The sequence below is a fragment of the Pinus tabuliformis genome, chromosome J, assembly GCF_031772625.1.
Source record: "Pinus tabuliformis cultivar Carrire ecotype Pingquan chromosome J, CPIR1, whole genome shotgun sequence".
Taxonomy (NCBI): Eukaryota; Viridiplantae; Streptophyta; class Pinopsida; order Pinales; family Pinaceae; genus Pinus; species Pinus tabuliformis.
In genome coordinates this window covers 436,884,248-436,904,315 of record NC_142295.1, presented here as the reverse complement: position 1 = coordinate 436,904,315, position 20,068 = coordinate 436,884,248, and the positions used below count along the sequence as shown (strand labels likewise).

Sequence of the window (20,068 nt, the reverse complement as noted above, 5' to 3'; positions counted from 1 at the left end):
AATAATTCCAATCTACAAATTTATATAAAATATTTAACATTGATTAAAAAGTGTCCATGTACAAATTTATATATACTAGTACAAACACATTAAAAATATTAATGTAACTTGATTAACTATGTATAACAAGGTTATGGGTCAACTTTAACTTAAGTAAAAAAAGGAATTATAAATGAATAGTATAAATAATAATGAGGAACTTATCATGGAGGAAATTTTAGAATTGGAATAATCTCGTATCCTAGGAACAACTTTAATTTAAGAAAAAAAAATATAAATGAATGTTATAAATAATAATCAAACTTATCAGTATTAGAATTCCAATAATCTCAAATCCCTAGGAAATTGGTGGGTGGAGCCACGTGGCATGAATATAATTTTTTAAATTTATTAAAAGTAATGGACCATTTTGCTAAATAAAATTTTGCTTATATATAAATGAATCTTATAAATAATAATAAGGAACTTATCATGGAAGAACTTATTAGAATTGGAATAATCTCAAATCCCTAGGAAATTGGTGGGCAGGGAGCCATGTGGCACAAATCTAATTGTTTCGTTGATAAGAAAGAAGAAATATTACATTGAGGAATTCAACCCTAAGTGTGATGTACAACAAAAAAAGGTTCATTGGAGCTAGCATTTCGTGCAGGGCAAAGGTTCTTATTGCTCAATTAAGGACCAACTCACATCAACTTCCGTGTGAAATAGGATAGTGGAAAAGGCCTAAAGAAGCTTGGGAAGAACGGGTGTGTACATTTTGCACATTTGGGTCTGTGGAATTGGAAAAACATTTCATTTTGGAATGCGATGCATTCAAAGACATCAGAGAAAGTTATGAGAACATTTTAGCATCAGTTTCTTAGTGGAAAAGGCCTAAAGAAGCTTGGGAAGAACGGGTGTGTACATTTTGCACATTTGGGTCTGTGGAATTGGAAAAACATTTCATTTTGGAATGCGATGCATTCAAAGACATCAGAGAAAGTTATGAGAACATTTTAGCATCAGTTTTTGGCATTGTCTTTTTAACGAAGGGATTGTTGGAAGGTTGGGCCAACTCATCATCAATTTGAATCGGAAAAGAATTGAATTGCAAAAAGCCAAAAATATAGAACTAATGGTCTCATAGACTATTCTTAGAGTCGTGGACCTTAAAATATCATTTCATTTCATAAGCATTAAGGCTAAGCATACGTTGAGCATATTCCCTTGAGAATCAATCTAGACCCTTGTTTAAAAAAATTAAAAAAAATCAACCATCCTGATCCACCTTAAATTGAAATAAAAAACCTTCCGCAAATATTTAACATTGATTAAAAAGTAACAAGTATATTGATTAAAAAGTGACAAGTATATATGATGGATTGCACTTGGTTTTAAGTTGGTTTGTTAATTGCTTTGTTATTAACACAATGTTAATTGTTCATTTCGGATCTTTCATGAAACCTTTTTTTTTTAATTAATTTTTTTAATATTAAATTAGTGGAAATAAAAATTATAAACTTAAATTTTAATTTGAAATTGGAAATATTGATTAAATGTTGTTTATTTATTTCAATTTTTTCTTAAAATTATAATTAGGTAGATTGAGTTTTTTAAGTTTACTATTTGAAAATAATGAAAACTTATATACTTAGAATTTTTAATTTCATTTTTATCGGGTCATATGCATGCATGCATGTAATTTATCATTTATATTATTTAATTATTTAACAAAAAATTATATCTTTTAAATAGTTATATAATGATATAGATTTTGGATTAATCTTATGTTGATATAATTTTGATTTTTTACATTTAAGTATGACAGAGGTGTGTAATTCCTTTCATGCTTAAGAGAGAGTTGACATGTGACATTTTTATTTTTTTGTAAGCTTAGCATGACTACATCTTCGTCATGTCCAATATATCAACCCGATTAGGGCGGGGAATTGAACTGGTGACTTCACATCAAGGAGTGTCTTAACAAAGGATCCCTTCACTGTCTATCCAAGACCCCGTGGACGAGTTGACATGTGACATTTAAAAATATATTTATTAATAACAAAAAAAATTTCATTGTTAATTACAATTAAAACATTTTTATGTCCACTCAAATAATTATTGGACCAGAGGTGCTCTAAATCCCATTATTAATAATATTTTGTTTACATTTAAAAACAATAAAATAAGATGATATTTCTTTTCCATCTTGTATTTTTCTTTATTTAATGACCATTTCCTTTTTTACCATTGTATTGTTTAGTAGGTTGCCTTTATTCTTGGTTCGGGATTATGTTTTTAAAGTAGGGATTTTAGTCGAATTTATTTTTAAAAGTCAATGAGCATTAGGGGAGGGAGGCTAGTAGTTGTGTGGCCTCCATACGCACCCAATTTAGACACCTGGCATACACAATCAGTTGTATGACACGCGTCCATCACGTGCCTCCATGTGTTACCTTCCCAAAGTGGACCTGAACTTCGGTTTTGACACCAATTAGGGTTTCCTTTACGACGATTAGGGTTATGTTGTTTCATTCCCGTTAATTTATATCCAAGTCCGAACGTGGCTCGTTCTGATCCACCGATACTTGTGTGTGAGCGCCGCCTGTAGTTGTGTGTGAGTTGTTAGTTGATGGTGAGGTGAGGGAGGGTTTATCAGTTGTTATGGCATCTTGTTCGGTTATTGTGTTGTGTTGTTCGGATGTTGCGGTATGTTTTTCAACCATAGAGGTGGGGTGTGGACGCAGTAAAGGGTTTCTTCCCTTGGGTGGCATCACGTTTATGTAGGTTTGTATATCGTCGAAAGTGGTTGGGTTTCAAACAGACATGTGTTCGTAGTCTCTCGCTCACTCAACCCTGTTTGACCCGGCACTGGACACCATGGTCGGCTCGCTGCAGAAAACGTTTGGAGCTTGGTGTCCTTGTTCCCTGGTAGGATTCTTCATCCTTCCAGCCATACCTGCAATTGTGTTTGTCAATACATCTATTTTCTCAATATTCACACCATTTGTATTCTTTGTATTAATCTCTACCTCTTTGTTCCTTCTGTGGAGTATATGTGGCTTCAATTCGTGGGTTCTGTGGCTTAATTGGTGGCTTTTGTGGCTTAATTTGAAAAAACATTGGGGTTTATGCACTGGTTGGGTTTTTCGGTGGCTTGTTTTCCTTCTGTGAATGTATGGAGTATCTTTGGCTTCAATTCGTGGCTTAATTGGTGCCGTTTGTGGCTTAGGTTGAAAAAAATTAGGGTTTTTGCACTGGCTGGGTTTTTTGGTGGCTTGTTTTCCTTTTGTGAATGTTTGGAGTATCTGTGGCTTCAATTCGTGGCTTATGTGACTTAATTGGTGGCTTTTGTCGCTTAGGTTGAAAAATATTTTGGGGTTTTTGCATTGGTTGGGTTTTTCGGTGGCGAGTTTGCCTTCTGTGAATGTATGGAGTATCTATGGCTTCAATTCGTGGCTTTTGTGGCTTAATTGGTAGATTTTATGGCTTAGGTTGAAAAAAAAGTTTGGGGTTTATGCATTGGTTGGGTTTTTCAGTGGCTTGTTTGCCTTCTGTGAATGTATGGAGTATTTGTGGCTTCATATCATGGTTTTTGCGGTTTAATTGGTGGCATATGTGGCTTAGGTTGAATTTTTTTGGGGGGGCGATTTGCACTAGTTGGGTTTTTTGGTGGCTTGTTTTCCTTCGATGAATGTATGGAGTATTTGTGGATTCAATTGGTGGATTCTATGGCTCAGATTGAAAAACAATTGGGGTTTATGCACTAGTTGGGTTTTTCGATGGCTTGTTTTCCTTCTGTGAATGTATGGAGTATTTGTGGCTTCAATTCGTGGGTTTTGGTGGCTTAGCTTAAAAAAAAAAATCGAGGTTTTAGTACCATAATAATTACTCTGTATAAGAGCCTCTGCATATTCCACTGAGTTACTCGAGCCAGACTCTGCATAATAATTTGTTTTTATAACAATATTTGTTTGTATAATAATTTGTTTGTATAATTGTGCCTTCTTCAGATTGAGTTGCTCAAGCCAGTCTTTGCATAATAATTTGTTTGTATAATAGTCTTTGTTTGTATAATAATTTGTTTGTATAACTATGACTTCTCTTGATTGAGTTGCTCAATCCAGTCTCTGCATAATAACTTGTTTTTATAACAATCTTTGTTTGTATAATAATATGTTTGTATAAATGTGGCTTCTCCAGATGGGGTTGTAACACATTCTAGTTTATTTGTGTTCTTACCACTTTTCTCTAAACACTGCCTTCTATGTGTCACACATGCTTAACTAGGAGACATACAAGATTATGATGTGAGAGGGTTCCTCGTGGTTGGGAAATAATCTGCAAAAGTGGGGTCTTGTTCTATATCTTTCTACAGTGGAAAAATAGTCAATAATAAGACTTTCATGCTATAGGTGGTTAAATAACTGAAGTCATAAGAATTTGTTTGTATCAACATCTCTGCATATTCCACTGAGTTGGAGATAGTTTCTTGTTGATTATTGTTGTTGTGTATAGAATCCTAAGCCTTAACACTCTCAACATGGATTTTTTTGTATGCATCATATGGAACGTATATTTCTTAGGGGTTTAATTTCTAAGAATTCACATTGCTATAATGGCTACCTTCATCTCTATTTAGAGTTGCAATGAAAACCTTAAGTATTTCTTATTAGAGACAATTTCTTTCTTATTGTTATTGTTGCGTACAAAATCCTAAGCCTTGGCACTCTCAGCACGAATTTTTTGTATGCATTATATGGACCATCTATTTCTTAGGGGTTTAATTTGTATGAATTCACATTGCTACATGGCTACCTTCATCTCTCTTTATAGTTGCAACGAAAACCCTGAGTATTTCTTATTGGAGAATTTCTTTTTGATTACTGCTGTTGTGTACTGAATCCTGAGCCTTGTCACTCTCAGCATGGATTTTTTGTATGCATCATATGGACCATCTCTTTCTTAGGGGTTTAATTGCTATGAATTCACATTGCTATCATGGCTACCTTCATCTCTCTTTAGAGTTGCAACGAAAACCTTGAGTATTTCTTATTCAGTCGGAACACCAGGATATTATGTGGATACTTGAGTTGCAACATTGTATTCTACAACTACAACTCTCATAATTGTAGTTGCTTTTGGGGTTATTGTAGCTTCTAGAGTTTTAATTGTGTTGTCTCATGGTGGAGTTGTAGCAATTGTGGCTTCTCCAGATGGGGTTGTAACACATTCTAGTTTATTTGTGTTCTTACCACTTTGCTCCAAACCCTACCTTTTATGTGTCGCACATACTTAACTAGGAGACATACAAGATTATGATGAGAGAGGGTTCCTCGTGGTTGGGAAATAATCTGCAAAAGTGAGGTCTTGTTCTATAACTTTCTACGGTAGAAAATTAGTCAATTAATTATACTTTCATGTTGTAGGTGGTTAAATAACTAAAGATTATATAATCATGCAACCTTGTGGTGGCCTTCACAAGTAGTGTATCTTTGGGAAGTGGTAGCCTTGTTGAGGAAGGTTTCATAAGAGGAAGCATAGACTCTGTCATTCTTTTAGTATCATAATAATTTGTTTTTCATCACAATCTCTACATATTCCACTGGGTTGCTCGAGCCAGTATTAAAATTGACACCTATATTATTTACCCACATATAAGTGTCATTCATTCGTTGAACAGGATGATAACAAAAATAACCATAAATTTCGGTTGTAGTTAAATTTGATTTAATTCTCAAGTGGATTAACTTCCAGCAATGAAATTCTTGAAGATTTTTTTGAGGCATTGCTAAATGAAATCTAGTTGGAGTGCTTATGTTATGTAACAACTAAATTATGGGTGAACTTAATAATTATGTTATGTAACAGTTGGTGTGCTTATGCAATAGTGGGAGTAATTATGTTATGTAATAGTTGGAGTTCTTATGTTATGTAACAGTTAGCCAGTTAGTTAGTTTCTGTTACATGTCAGTTAGTTATTTTTTGTAACATTATAAATTATGCATGATTTTTGTAATCAGTTGGTTTTTGTAATATTGTAATTTAGTTAGCAATTAGTTAGTTCTTGTAACATGCCAGTTAGTTATTTTTGTAACATTATAAATTATAACCATACTAGAAACATATTGTTTATTTAACTATTATATTAAACCGTATGTTTGTCTTTTGAACTGTATCCAAATACACATTCGAACTTACATTGCAACAAACCAAAAATGGATAGTAACTTCATCCACATTGCAACTTGGTTATAAACAAAAACTTCATGCCACCCCTATGCTTGATGGCATCCATTCTCTAAATTGCCCAAACTTGTTGAAGTGCCTGCCTCAGCCAAGTTTCTGCCATATGCTTGAGTCCAATTTACTCCTTGTAACCATGGAGGGATTGAATAGTCGAATTGTCAACTTGTGCTACTAACCCCAACACTAACTAGAAGTGTCCTATAATACATAAGATTTACCCCTACACTGGTAGGTGCATAGGGGGTGGGTATAACCCCTGGCTGATAGTGGGGGACTTAGATGTTAATTAGGTCCTGGTACTATGGTGTATGATATGAAATTTGGTCTAAAGTGTTGGACATAATCCTGTTTTCCTCCAATTGACTTGCACCATACTCTTCCCTGTCTGTCACCCCTTCTTTTTCCAGCACTTGTTGATCCTTTCTTTCCTCCCTCTCTTTCCTTGCCAACTATTTTTAATGTTCCTTCTTGTCCCTTGTTTTTTGTCTTTCGATCCTTTCCTTTGCCCGAGTTATTGCTGTTGCAATCCTTGAATCTCTCTTTCCCTTGGCCAAATCCCTCTTTCTCTCTTTAGATTCCTGAATTTCAAGTTTTCTACGCTCAAAATTGAACATTATGTTCATATATTCTTTAGAGGTGAATAAATATGAACTCCTCTCTAACCAAACATAGTCTATTGTTGAATGCGTTGATGAGGCCTTCACTCTCTCTACTGGTAGCTTTAGGAACCTACCAAGTATTGTTTACTTCGTTGTCACATGATCCTGATGGCTTGACACTTGCCTTTCAACCTCAGTGAAACCTAATTGAACCCCATTGTTGTCCTCATTTGGTACTTCATTCTATATAGAATCTTCTTCCAGTGATCCATTGTCCACAAAATAATGAACACGTTTAGTGCCCAACTCTTTTGGTTGAGAAGGAATTACCATGCTTTCATCATTGGTGGATGACACATTATGCTTGTTGTTATTGATCATGTCCTCTGCCAACCATGATGGTGGGGTTACTTGGGCTGGAAATCTCAATTGGTAATTGTTGATTCTTGTTACATTCTCATTTGAAACCACATTTGCAATGTCATTTTCATGAAAAACTGCCTCATTTGGAATATCACATGCAGAATTAGTAGGTGATTCAGTGGGTGGCAGCCTCCATGTTATTAACAATTGGTTCATTACTGAATTGTGTCTCACATCCATGAAATTCATCATCATAGAAGTTCCCTTAAGAAATGGATATCATATCTTCAACAACAATAGCATATTCTTGTTAATCCACGTCTTCTTAGGCATCAACTTGGTCATGTAAGTCCTCTACTTCCTAACCTTCCACAACAAATGCCTCGCTGCAACCAATATCATTAATAAGAGCATCAAAATTCAATGGCCAAATTCCAGTCCTCCTAAATCCAACCTTGATATTATAAGGTGTTAAATCCCTTTTAAATAATTTACTTGCAAGCTTCGCTAGCTCAACATTTTTTACCTCCACCTCTGGATTCTTTGCCATCTATGAAACTCGCTCTACCCTGAAATAGTTATTGAAAGGCCCAAAGACGCTGACCTCAAGGGGTTGCAATATGTGAGTGGTATAAGTTGGCAATCTTAATAAGTCAATGCCCAAATGGTTGGCCTCCTCAATTGTCTACATAGCCATGTGGCTTCCATGGCCATCTAAAATTAGTAGGTGTCTATTTTTCAGGCGAGACGTCACCTAGCATAGATGCAGAAAAGTGAAAAAGAAAATTCAAGAAGAGTTCATTTGTCATCCATGCATGGGGATGTGCATCCGTGCACGCACCTGGTTCACAATTATGTATATAGTTTTTAAGTTGTGTTTTTCTTTTGAATAAATAAAAACCTGGGATTGAAGAATCAATTGCATTGACACAACAAAGTATAGTGATACACTCCCTACTCATAGGCAAAAATTTTGGCACATTTATGCTTCCTCTTTTGGCAACTACCCTCATGCCACAATTCCTTCCATCTTGTAAGCTTGTTTCGTGACAGTTCCATATATGGTTTGGAGAATAAGAGTGATTCTCATATGCACGGGAAAGGATGTCATAGAACTTAGACACAATTGTAGGGCATAAATTTAAAGCCATATCTCTGTGAAGACCCTATGTTGTTCATAAGGCAAGGTATAGATGTCTTTTTTTAAAACCCACTCCACCAAGATTTGCCAGGAAACCCATCTTTGAAGGGGTTTGGCCTCCCCTGACAGATTTGAGCTACTGTGGAAATGAGTTGTATCAACTCTAGCCCGTCCCATTTGGGTGATCTCCTTACACCACACAACCACCTCAGCCTCCTCCTCTTTATTCATAACAGTAACATGCCCTCTACGCTTTGTATGAGTGAGCCCATTTATCCAATAATGTATGCTTGAGGTTGAAATTCCATGTTTTTTTGTAGATGCACGTATTGAATATCGCCTGAACTCTATTTCATCAATTGATCCTAGCATGTATTCCTTTTTCCACCTTCTTATGGCATTGATATTCTTCATTGGACTTACACCTTGTATTGTGGTTGAGGATGGCTTTGTGGTAGATGGCTAGACAATAGGATCTACCACCACATGGGCATTCTCAACATCATTGCAGGGAGAATTGGCAACATTGACATCATCAACCGTTTCATCTTCTGATGACATGCATCACAATTGGGAACCCTTGGTTCGTCACCTCCACCTGTTCCTTATACGATTTGCAATTGAAACTCGTGCCATGGCTTCAACAACATGCATACTGTTAAAATTTATTTATGTTAGTGGAAGTTGTTTCAACAATATAAACTCAGCCTTATTTGAATAAGAAATTTAAATATGAAAAGGGTAATCAATAATTGCAACCTACATAATAGAAACTCAACCTTATTTATTTCCTCAAATTTAAATATGAACAGGTTAATCGATACTTTCAACCTGCATATATTTGAATAAGAAATTTATGTGTTTTCATCAACTTGAATCTCCATCCATAAATTTCAAGACTTAATTTGATAGAAATAGCAGGCCTATGTGTTTGATAGAAATATCAGGACTAAATTTAGCTTGAACATAATCATGCATCCTGAGCAGGTCATCAAATCCATAATATCCCGATCAAAATCAAAAAGAAAATTGAAGGGTACTGAAAATTGTCTCTTTACAAATGCTAGGAATAGGTGTTGGTTAATTGAAATAAGTTTTAAATTCATTTGTTGTTAAGGTCACTAAAGAAGTGACTAAAAGTTGCAGTGTTTGATCGTATCTTAAAACACTCCAGTTCTCTACATTGTCAGCTACAACTTCTTCCAATTATGCAATTGTGCCATAAGTTTAGTTGTTAACATGCTGACTCTCTCTTTGGATAGATTGTAATGGAAATCTCCTTTGATTAGATTCAAAATTATTAGTCTTTTGATATATTGTAATGGAAATATCCTTTGATTTGATTCAGAATGATTAGTCTTCTGATATATTGTGATGGAAATCTCTTTTGATTTGATTCAGAATTATTTGTCTTCTGAGATGTAGAAGTTTTAGAGGGGATTACCCATAATAATTTCCACCCTGCCTCCTTTAAAATGATAACTAAAGCCTTGAAATCTTACAACGAAAGAGGCTTATGTTGCTCATACAAAATTGAATTCCTTAGCAATTGTGAATATGTCTCCTCCATTGTAACTACCTTATGTTCATTTTCCATTTGTGTCTCAACTGACTGAAAACTAACATACTACAGTTTCCTTTTAAAATAAACCAGAAACTTCCAAGCGATTTTGAAACAAATTTATTCATTTTTTCTTAGAGGCATGACATGACCAAACATCCACGTTATTGCATACAAGCTGCCAAATTGCGTTGATTAAGGAATGATCAGGCCTATGTGTTTTGACTGAGATGCTCTGGTATTTTTATCACTATTTTCTTTATTGGGCATGATTAATTTTTTTGTCTTTGTTGACTTAGATGCTATGTTTTTTTTGTCTGCAATTTCACACACATAAGCCAAATGTTTTTTACAATTTCTAATTTTTGGTATTCTCTAGTTTATGGTTGTTATGACGCAGCCTTAAAATTCTTGGAAAGAAAAACACTAGAAAAAAATAAAAACAGTAAACACAGTTTAAAATAATAATAATAATAAAAAAAAGCATAAAAAGATTAAAACAAGCCTAAAAACAATACCTATAAACCATAAAACCCTAACATAAGAGAAAAAATGAAAAGATGAGCATGTAGAGGTGCTTCTTTGGTTGGAGAAAATGTTGTAGCAATCACTAGTATGAAACCATAATTTCTTGTTGCACTGTGAAACAATAAACCTTGGCAATATGTCAATGTTATGATGCCATATATATCCTTATCTCATATTGTGGCTTGCAGTCATCGTGGGAGAGAAAAATGCATGGAGGGGAGAGAATGAGTGAATTTGGCACCTTTGGTGGGTCAAAGAGACAAACTTGCGAGTTTGACTCTATTGATGAAAAACACATTTCAAAGATTATCTAATCCATACTCACAATTCAACAAGTATGGAACATAAGATCTATTTCACTGCCTTATACATTATACAGTTATACTTCTTGGTTATGGCAAGACTGCCTTATACATTAGACATTCGCGTTATGGCAAGACTGGACTTCAACATTATTTTGACAAAAATATCAGGCCTATGTGTTTGATAGAAATATCAACTTGTGTGTTTTGACTCAAATGCTTTGGTATTTTTGTCTCTATTGTCTTTGTTGGGCATGATTAATTTTTTGTCTCTATTGACTCAGATGCTATGGTTTTTTGTCTGCAATTTCACACACATAAGCTAAATTGCATGTTGGGCATGATTAATTTGTTCTCTGTTGACTCAGATGCTATGGTTTTTTGTTTGCAATTTCACACACAAAAGATAAATTGCACACACAGTTTTTTCATATGGTAAATTAATGGAAGATTTGGAAGATTAAAAATAACATAAATAAATAAAGGGAAAAAAATGAAGTTTATATTGTAAATTAATGGAAGATTTAAAAAACAGAAAGAAAATACTTGAATTATTCAAACTTGATTACAATGTGCATCGTCTATGTTGGAGTGAATCTAGCTGAAAATGAGTAGAATGAAAGTTTATGAAGCAATTGTGAGGTGGTTTTATAGATTTTTGTTGTTGAATTTGATTGGAAGGGAGGATTGACATGGATTGTTTTTTTCCAAATTCAAATGTGTGTTGTGGATTGATTTGGATGTCATCCAATGGATGATAAACTCTTATGGTTGATCCTTGTGTTTTCCTTTGTGTTTTCTTATGTTTAATACCTGAATCCTGTGTTTAATTCCTGAATCTTGTGTGTTGGTGTCATTTATTGCTTTGAGCGGGTTGCATTGATAAACATATATGTAGTTATAGTTTACACATATATTCTCTATTCACAGGTAGTAATGAACTTTGGTCATAACTGCTCCAGTTTATATTTATTGGGGTCGGTGTGATGTGATATGTGTAGTGTTGGATAGTATGGGATGCAAGTTTTACTTGTTCATTTTGTCTTGTTTTCTAAATCAAATCTAGAAATACTTGGGACAGAATGTCTTGTCAAATTGTGATACTAAAAGTAGTGTTAGAATATTGTAAGCCCAATCAATATATAAACTCATTTTAAACATATTTAAATAACTTCTATAACTTAATACAACTTATTTATAGTTTACCTATGAAAAACAATTTATTACATTTTAATAGTTATATAAAGCCTTATAACAATCCTTACAACAATAAATCCATCTCCCCTATGTTATGTTTTGGATGTTTTTATTTATATATTTATAAATATTTTAAATTTTAAATTTTATTTATTAATTTAATTTTAATTATCGTATTTAAAATGAGCTTTTTAAATCAATCACACATCAATAACCAATCACCGCTATAAATTCTAAGATGCATTAATGGAGATCATGCAATTGATCGGAAAATAATCAACTCAGTACAGTATACAATATAGGCCCACTACAACGATAAAAACTACACTAACGCAATCCAAAGCAGAACTGATAATTCATATAGCATTTTAAAATTGTTGAGAATATTACACACAGATTAAAGTTTTATAAATATTTGGCCTAAGCTCTCTTTGTTTTTTTCCAAATAATTGCACAGTGCATCATAATCTATCAATGTCAATCAGCAATCATATTATTAAATTCATGGAATACATTTTCTTTGATAAAATTTTAATTTTTTTCGAAATACGTTAAATCATCATGAATGATCTATCTTGATTTCGATCGATTCATATCTCCCCTAAAAGTCCAGTACAAAATCCCAATTATAAGTGCAAATATCATAAATCTTATAAATATAGTAGTAATGAATTAGAAAAAATTTTAAATCGACATTAGATGCGGAAGAATAATTAAAAATTTCAGGATAGTAAAGAATATTCAATATAATGTAGTGTAGTGAGGTATATATTAATTAATTTATGTGAATTTTTATTTTTATCAAATTATTAGTAATTTTTTTAATTTGATGGGTTGAAGAATAATTAAAAAATAATTAATGTATAACTTAAAGTATATATTAATTGATTTATATATTAATATAATTATATTAATAAATGTGGTTGAAAGACTTCGATAGTATAGATTTAATATTAATATTAGTATTGATATTAATAAATATATAATAATAAAAATAATATTATAAAATAATAATAATGATAATGGATGAATATTATAAACTCTACCGCAGAGATTATTTAATATTATTAAACCTAACAGACTAATATTATAAACTTTAGAGATTATAAACCCAAGGGACTAATTCTCAAATTGTGATAATGTTTGTCATAATGCAACGTTCGATAAATTTCTTCCCCATTCAAATGTCACAACATCAAACCCTAATGTTATTATAAACCAAAGAGATTATACAATAAATATCAATATTGATAAATATATAATAATAAAAATAATATTATCAAATAATTATTACATTATCAAATAATAATAATAATAATGTGATGTTTGATATATTTCTTCACCATTCAAATGTCACAACATCAAAACCTAATATTATTATAAACTCAGGGATTAAAAATACAGAGGATTAATGTTTTAAACCCTAGGTATATTAAACCCAAGGAATTAATATTATATACCCAATAAATTAATAAACCCTAAGGCAACATTGAATAAATTACAATGTAATATAACATTACGACAATGAGTATCAAATTAATGTCATCTTGCAATAATATTTGTCACAATGCTATGAATTGATTTTTGTACCATGCAAATGTCACAATACAAGGCCTTATTATAATATCATAGTGTGACTTTGAAATACCTACAATATAATATAAAATTCGGACCATACTTATCATATTACTTGTCATAATGCAAAGTTACATATATTTTTGCACCATTCAAACAATTATACCAATTATTATAAACCCTAACAATATAAAATCAATATTATAAACTTTAACCTTAAACCCAATATAAAATCAATATTATAAAACATAACATTAAACCCAATATTAAAACCATTAAAATTCATCCCAAAGATAAAAATACGTAAGCCCACTCGAAATGACCAAAACACCTTTAAGAAACTGGACTAATATTGAATTGCACCATACCCCACACACTACGACGTAACAGTACAGTCTCAATTATGAATCGCACGGCTTACAGACGCTGAAATGTTTTCAATGTTGGAGAGGGAACGGTTTAAAGCAGGGGTTAAATTTGACGGGTGACCCTACCCGTCAAGGAATTTTTTTATGACGTTTTTATTTTTAAACTGCCCATCATATGACTTTTAAAATTTATTTGTACAAGTTTTATCTAATTTCAAATTGTACTCATAATTGTTTAAATTTTTAATTTTTTGTTCTACAATTGGGCTAAAGTCTCATTGCTACACTTTGTTTTGAGACCTGCTGATCATGAATCCCTGCCAACTGTATGCGGCTTTTTCACAGAGGATGACAACTTCTGATCACAAAACTTCAAAGCCAAAATACGCATTAATCCACAGTTGCTCTGGTGGGGTTACTGGTTCTCGGTATGGCATCACTTTGGACATACGGCAAGGAATGGAGAAATTAAAGCAACGTATAGTGACAGAATAAAAGTAGATCATCACCGACAGCATTCCATATTTTTATTATGTTTGCATATATGCATTTCCATTCTCATATATTTTTATTATGTTTGCATGTATGGATTTCCATTCTAATAAAATATATACCGCAAAATCTGCCAGAAAGGAAAAGTTTAAAATTGTTTTGAATATTAGTCTCTAAGAAATCGGTCATGGTCCTCCAATAACCAACACAGCGTGCGAATTTGAACTATTTTAGGCATCATATTTGGTATATGATAAGCGGCGTGCACATTCAAACAAACTTCACCGAGCATTTTTATAAAGTAGTAATTTATTTAGTGTATATACTTCCCCTTTTTTTGGGTGAAGAGTCCAACTTATAAATATTCAACCCAACTTTTCTCTAAAATTTTTAATCGTGTTCTGATTATAATAGAAATAATTCTGATAAGGTAGAAAGGGCGATGTCATAGATTGGGAGGACCATAAAAGTGCTGGTGAGATGATCTAAAAGAACTCTATAAAGTAAAAAAAACTCAAGATATGGACTCAAAGCAGATCACTCAACATTAGATTGAATTAAATCATAGAAAACTTTATTGGAGTACTTCAATTGAAATAAGGACAAATAAATCTCACAAAGAAAAGGACAACAATTCGATTGCAGTTAAAAGATTCTGAATCATAAAATATGTTCACAATATGCACACTCATTGTAGTAGATTCTTCCTTTCCTAATTTGATAGATAGAGTGAACCATTTTACAAATCACAATAACTGGAATCTTGAATAGCATTTACAATCTTAAATTGCTTCGTTGGACTATAATATATACTATTATTTCCATAAATTGCCTGATAGGTTGGCCGGAGTAAATAGCTATCGTGAAGCTTTGGCTGTTAAAGTGCTTGTTAGCAATTATCAAATATAAAAAGCAGTAATATCCTGATCCTCTGTATTTCATGTGCAGGAGTTGTCGGGTTTGATGGTTCTGCGTCTTGCATTTCAGAGCCTTGGGGTTGTCTATGGAGACTTAGGCACATCTCCTCTGTATGTTTTTAATAGCACATTTCCTGATGGTGTCCGCGATCGTGAAGAGTTGATGGGGGCTCTTTCGTTAATCATATATACTTTGACACTAATTCCTCTTCTGAAATATGTCTTTGTTGTCATGAGGGCCAATGACAACGGAGAAGGTAACATGACACTATGGCTTTGCATAGGAGACTGCATATGATAAAATCAAAATGCCCTGCATATTCCTGGCCCTTGCGAATTTTGTAACTGTCCATTAGGCTTACATTCTAAGTATCATTGGGTGATTTTATTCAAACCCAATAGACAATTCCAAAGTTTAGGCTAGAACTTTCTGTTAATTGTTTTGAAAAATTCACTCGGCCATTCTGTTTATAAGGCTATCTAATTTCTTTTCCTGTCACCTGCTTTTTAGTATGCATATAAATGCAATTTTAACAAGGGCTCTTAAGATATCACGTTTCTGTGATGTAGGTGGAACATTTGCTCTGTATTCATTACTCTGTCGGCATGTTAAAGTGAGCACTATTCCGAATCAACACCGCACAGATGAAGAACTCACAACTTATAGCAGGCTAAAGATTGAAGATAAGTCATTTGCTGCAAGAACAAAGAAATGGCTGGAAGCAAAAGTTGACCGTCAAAATGCACTTTTACTTCTTGTACTTGTTGGCACTTGCATGGTCATCGGTGATGGAATTTTTACTCCTGCTATCTCAGCCTAGAGCCTAGAGGAGAGATTTTAGTGAAGGCAGGGGTTCTCTATGCATCAGGAGGTGGCGGAATACTTCAAGATACAGGAAAGCTTTTTGTAAGTAATGTGTATATTAGTAGCATAGATTCATCTAAACCAGTGTGTATATTAGTTGCATAGATTTATCTAAAACTAGATGACCCAGAGAGAATGCAATTTCTAGTAATGTGTGTATATGAGTTACATGGATTTATCTAAATCTAGATTAACTAGAGAGGATGCAATTTATAGACTACTTTTCATGTTCATTTAGTGTTACATTTAAGGTTTCAGTGACAATATTGCCATTGTACTAAAATATCAGGAAACCTCTAAAAAGAAATGAAAAACCTCACCTTGTAGCTCGGCCGGATCGTAAGCAGAGTCTGTGGTTCAATGGGAGAAATTGCCGATGAATGGGCAGATTCTCGCTCGGGCTAGCCACGATTCTCGCTCAAACAGCAGCCAAATACGCCAAACAGCAGCTCCAACGGATTCAAGCGGAGAAGGGGAGACTCGGAGAGCTTTTACGAAGATAAAGCTGGAAATATTTCAGTGGTCCGGGGCCAGCGACTACTAACAAAAACTCCCACATAGTCGATCTCTGCTGTTACACAGGTCAAAATATCAGCTGAAAGCTCAAATATATACTCAAGTTCCAAGCCAGTCCTGGTGCCCCTGGTATTTTGCAGGCAAATCTTCAATTGCTGATTTGAAGAATGATGGCCCAGCCGAAGAAACAGTGATAATGTTGATGGACTCCTCCATATTCGCGCACATTGAATAATTCTCTGCCATGGCTACCAGCTTCGGGATTGCTTCTAATGGCCATTGTCACTGTCTAGACTTTCAGTCCATTGGCAGAGCGCAAATTTTAAAATTCAAACCAAAATAAAACAGGTGCCATCCATAGTATGGCGCGGTTTGCAACAGGTCCCCGACTCCCCACTACTAAGAAAATAGGCAAGTGACCATGTATCGGTCCTGACTCCGGGCGTATGATGGAATTTTCACTCGAGCCGGAGCGCAGCGCGGTGGACACCAATACCATCAACCAAATTTAATAAAGCCATTAACAGCTCTCAGTGGATTGTAAATGCAACAGGCTCAGAATTTATTTCAATTCGTGAAAGTTGGTGGACCGTGGACGCGTCACGCCAACTTACAACATACAGCGTACTACAGACTACAGTCACTTCATTCGTAGAATCGTATAGGCTATTACCGACGGTCCGATCCCGATTCCCGACTTGCAAGCTGGAACTTGTATGTTAAATATATATATAATATATATATATCAAAAAATTATTAAAAAAAAACTTAAAATTTTTCATTTACAAACCTGCCCGTCAAATTGACGGTTTTAAAAATTAATAGCCAGTTACAGTTGACGTGGATATTTGAAAAGTGAACGTATTTTACGTGTAAAATCGCTAAAAACGGGCAGACGGGCGTCAAATTTAACCCCTGGTTTAAAGATACAGGGAAAAATACACGTGTTGTAACCTAAATGATTAGGTATCGAGAATTGAACAAAATAAACTACTTACTGCTTTAGCATTAAAACCAAAATTCATTTGCCTACCAAACTTATCGCGAGTCATTGAATAACTTCAGTACATGGACTGTCATCCACAGAGGTTCTTGTTGGGTATTAAACGTTCCACTGACAAATTTGTGTATTTATACTCATCAAATTCCATGTTTGAGAGATCAAGCCACGGACGATTCGACTGTCTGAAGTGGAGTAGAAGCGGAGATAGTGTGAGTCTTGATCAGCCACAGGAGAAAGTTTGATCATGGCGGGATCTAGTAGCAAGAGCAACGCTGTAGTGCTGGTCGGAGCAGTTGCCATTTTTCTAGTGTCTATGGAGATAATGGTGATGCAAGCAGAATCTGCTGGCGTAAGTTGTGGAACCGTCACCTCGGATCTGACTCAATGTGTTGGATATCTCATGTCTGGCCAGGGAAAACCAACTCCCGGTTGCTGCGGAGGAGTGAAAAGTTTGGCAGCTCTCGCCAACACAACCCCTGCAAGGAGGGCAGTGTGCAGTTGCCTGAAGAGTGCATATTCCCAATTCCCCAACGTTAATTCAGCTGCTGTCTCTGGTCTCCCGGGCTCCTGCGGTGTTAATCTTCCCTTCAAAATTTCTCTGCAGACCAATTGCAACACGTACCTTCCATTCCCTCCCTTGTTATCATTTTAATTTCCATGTAACATTTATCTCTGACTTTGATATTTCCACACTGACTCTGATTTTGCTTTGCTTTGCTTTTGTTTTGGTGGGTTGCAGGATCAGTTGAAAGGCTTCTTGGTTCTTGTAGCACTGTCCCATGGAAATATGCATAGCTAGTACTACGTAGATTGTAGAGTTAATTATTGCAGTGTTGTTATCTTCTCTATGTATCGTGATCACTTTCCTTGATCATTGTGATCATGTAGTAATAATGCCATCAAATATGATATTTAAATAAAATGTATACGGACTTATACCGTTACTTTCACATGGAAATGAAGGCTCATAGTTGTTTTTTTTTTTTTTTTCTTTAATGGGCTAGCTGTGTATATTTATGAGTATGTGATGTTGTCTTTTGATGCTGTATGTTTCATTTATTTTTTTCTTTCATATTAGAAAGAGAAATGAGCCAAAGCCTACCCATCTGGAAAATCCTTGTAGATAAATCCTATTTTCAGAGAGGAGTTCTAATTTGGAGAGTTTGCCCACAATCTAGCTCAGTTCTTAGAAGAGATGTGTATTGAACTTGAGTGAACACGCAGGAAATATAATATAGATAATTTGTGAGTGTAACATGCTGGAAATATAATATAGGTAATTTGTGAGTGGATTGAATGTCACGGACTTTAATCGAGCAAGAGCATTTAAGACATTGATGATGTGGTTGGAGTCGTTGAAGGGATGGAGGTATCTATATTTAAAATGGCATAGTTAGAAAAATATATGATAAGTTGTAGACATCCAACAAAAATATACAACTTCTTCCTATCAAAGAAGGAATGGTACAAATTTCAAATGCACGATCGAAAACAACAAGTCCCTTTCAAGATATATAGGCCCAAAAACCAAAGGAAATGAGGAATAAGGAGATAATTTTTATGAAATTTATTTGAACAACATCACCCTCGCACACCCCTATGTATGGACTCCAATATATAGGGGAAGACCATCTCAGAGTGTTATCTTGTTGGATCCATCATGAAGAAGTAAAATCTAATGAGTTGTATAGAGAGGAAGAACTATATATTATTTTGTGGATTAGAGATGAATATTTCAATCCAAAAGAGCTCATTTCCATCCATGAAACCCTTAATTCTAATATATAGCTTATCACCATTCTAGAGAGGAAACAAAGGAGGGAAATTTCCCACTCTGAGGACATTATAAGACTTTCAAGTGAAGAGGCAATCCAAGCTTGTGAAAGGAGGAATGAATATTTTCACATGGAATCTAAAAAGAAGAGCCTTACTCACCTATTAAACTGCAAGTTGTCCTATTTATAGCCCAATTATGCAAGGAATCCTTGGGTAAACTTAAGTTGAAATAAATTGATTTGAGGCTCAACCCACCTCTTTTATTACAATCATTACCACCATCAATATTGAATTAGGAAAAAGAAAAGGAAAACGATCTAGGTGGACATCGATGGCCACCCGCCTTTTTCATTGACTCAATGGTTCTCTATCTTCTTAGCAGTTTTTCTATTTTTTTGGAGCAACAAACTTTTGAGGCCATTTTTGAGGCCCTAAACAACATTTTTTGGAAACTTAGGGGGTCAACGGTCCCCATGGCATGCCATGACCTATGTAAAAAATTGTACTACTTGGATAGTCCTTTCCAATAAGCTATTGTATTCCCTAAATGAAGATTGTATGTAAAAGTTGTACCCCCAGGAAGTTGAGGTATTGATCAACCACCTTGGGGCCTACACACATTTGGTGCTTCATGT

The 20,068-nt window shown here is 34.3% G+C and overlaps 1 protein-coding gene and 1 pseudogene across 1 annotated transcript; both read left to right on the top strand.

Annotated features, from left to right (window-relative positions):
* LOC149227692 (potassium transporter 10 pseudogene) overlaps window positions 1-16,484 on the top strand; it is a 66,558-nt pseudogene extending 50,074 nt beyond the window's left edge.
* Window positions 16,485-17,805: 1,321 nt separating this feature from the next.
* LOC149227691 (non-specific lipid-transfer protein 4-like) lies at window positions 17,806-18,571 on the top strand. The gene is made up of 2 exons (XM_089375548.1): window positions 17,806-18,275; window positions 18,397-18,571. The coding sequence occupies exons 1-2, from the start codon at window positions 17,902-17,904 to the stop codon at window positions 18,404-18,406; spliced, it is 384 nt and encodes a 127-aa protein (XP_089231674.1). The 5' UTR covers window positions 17,806-17,901; the 3' UTR covers window positions 18,407-18,571.
* Window positions 18,572-20,068: the final 1,497 nt, after the last annotated feature.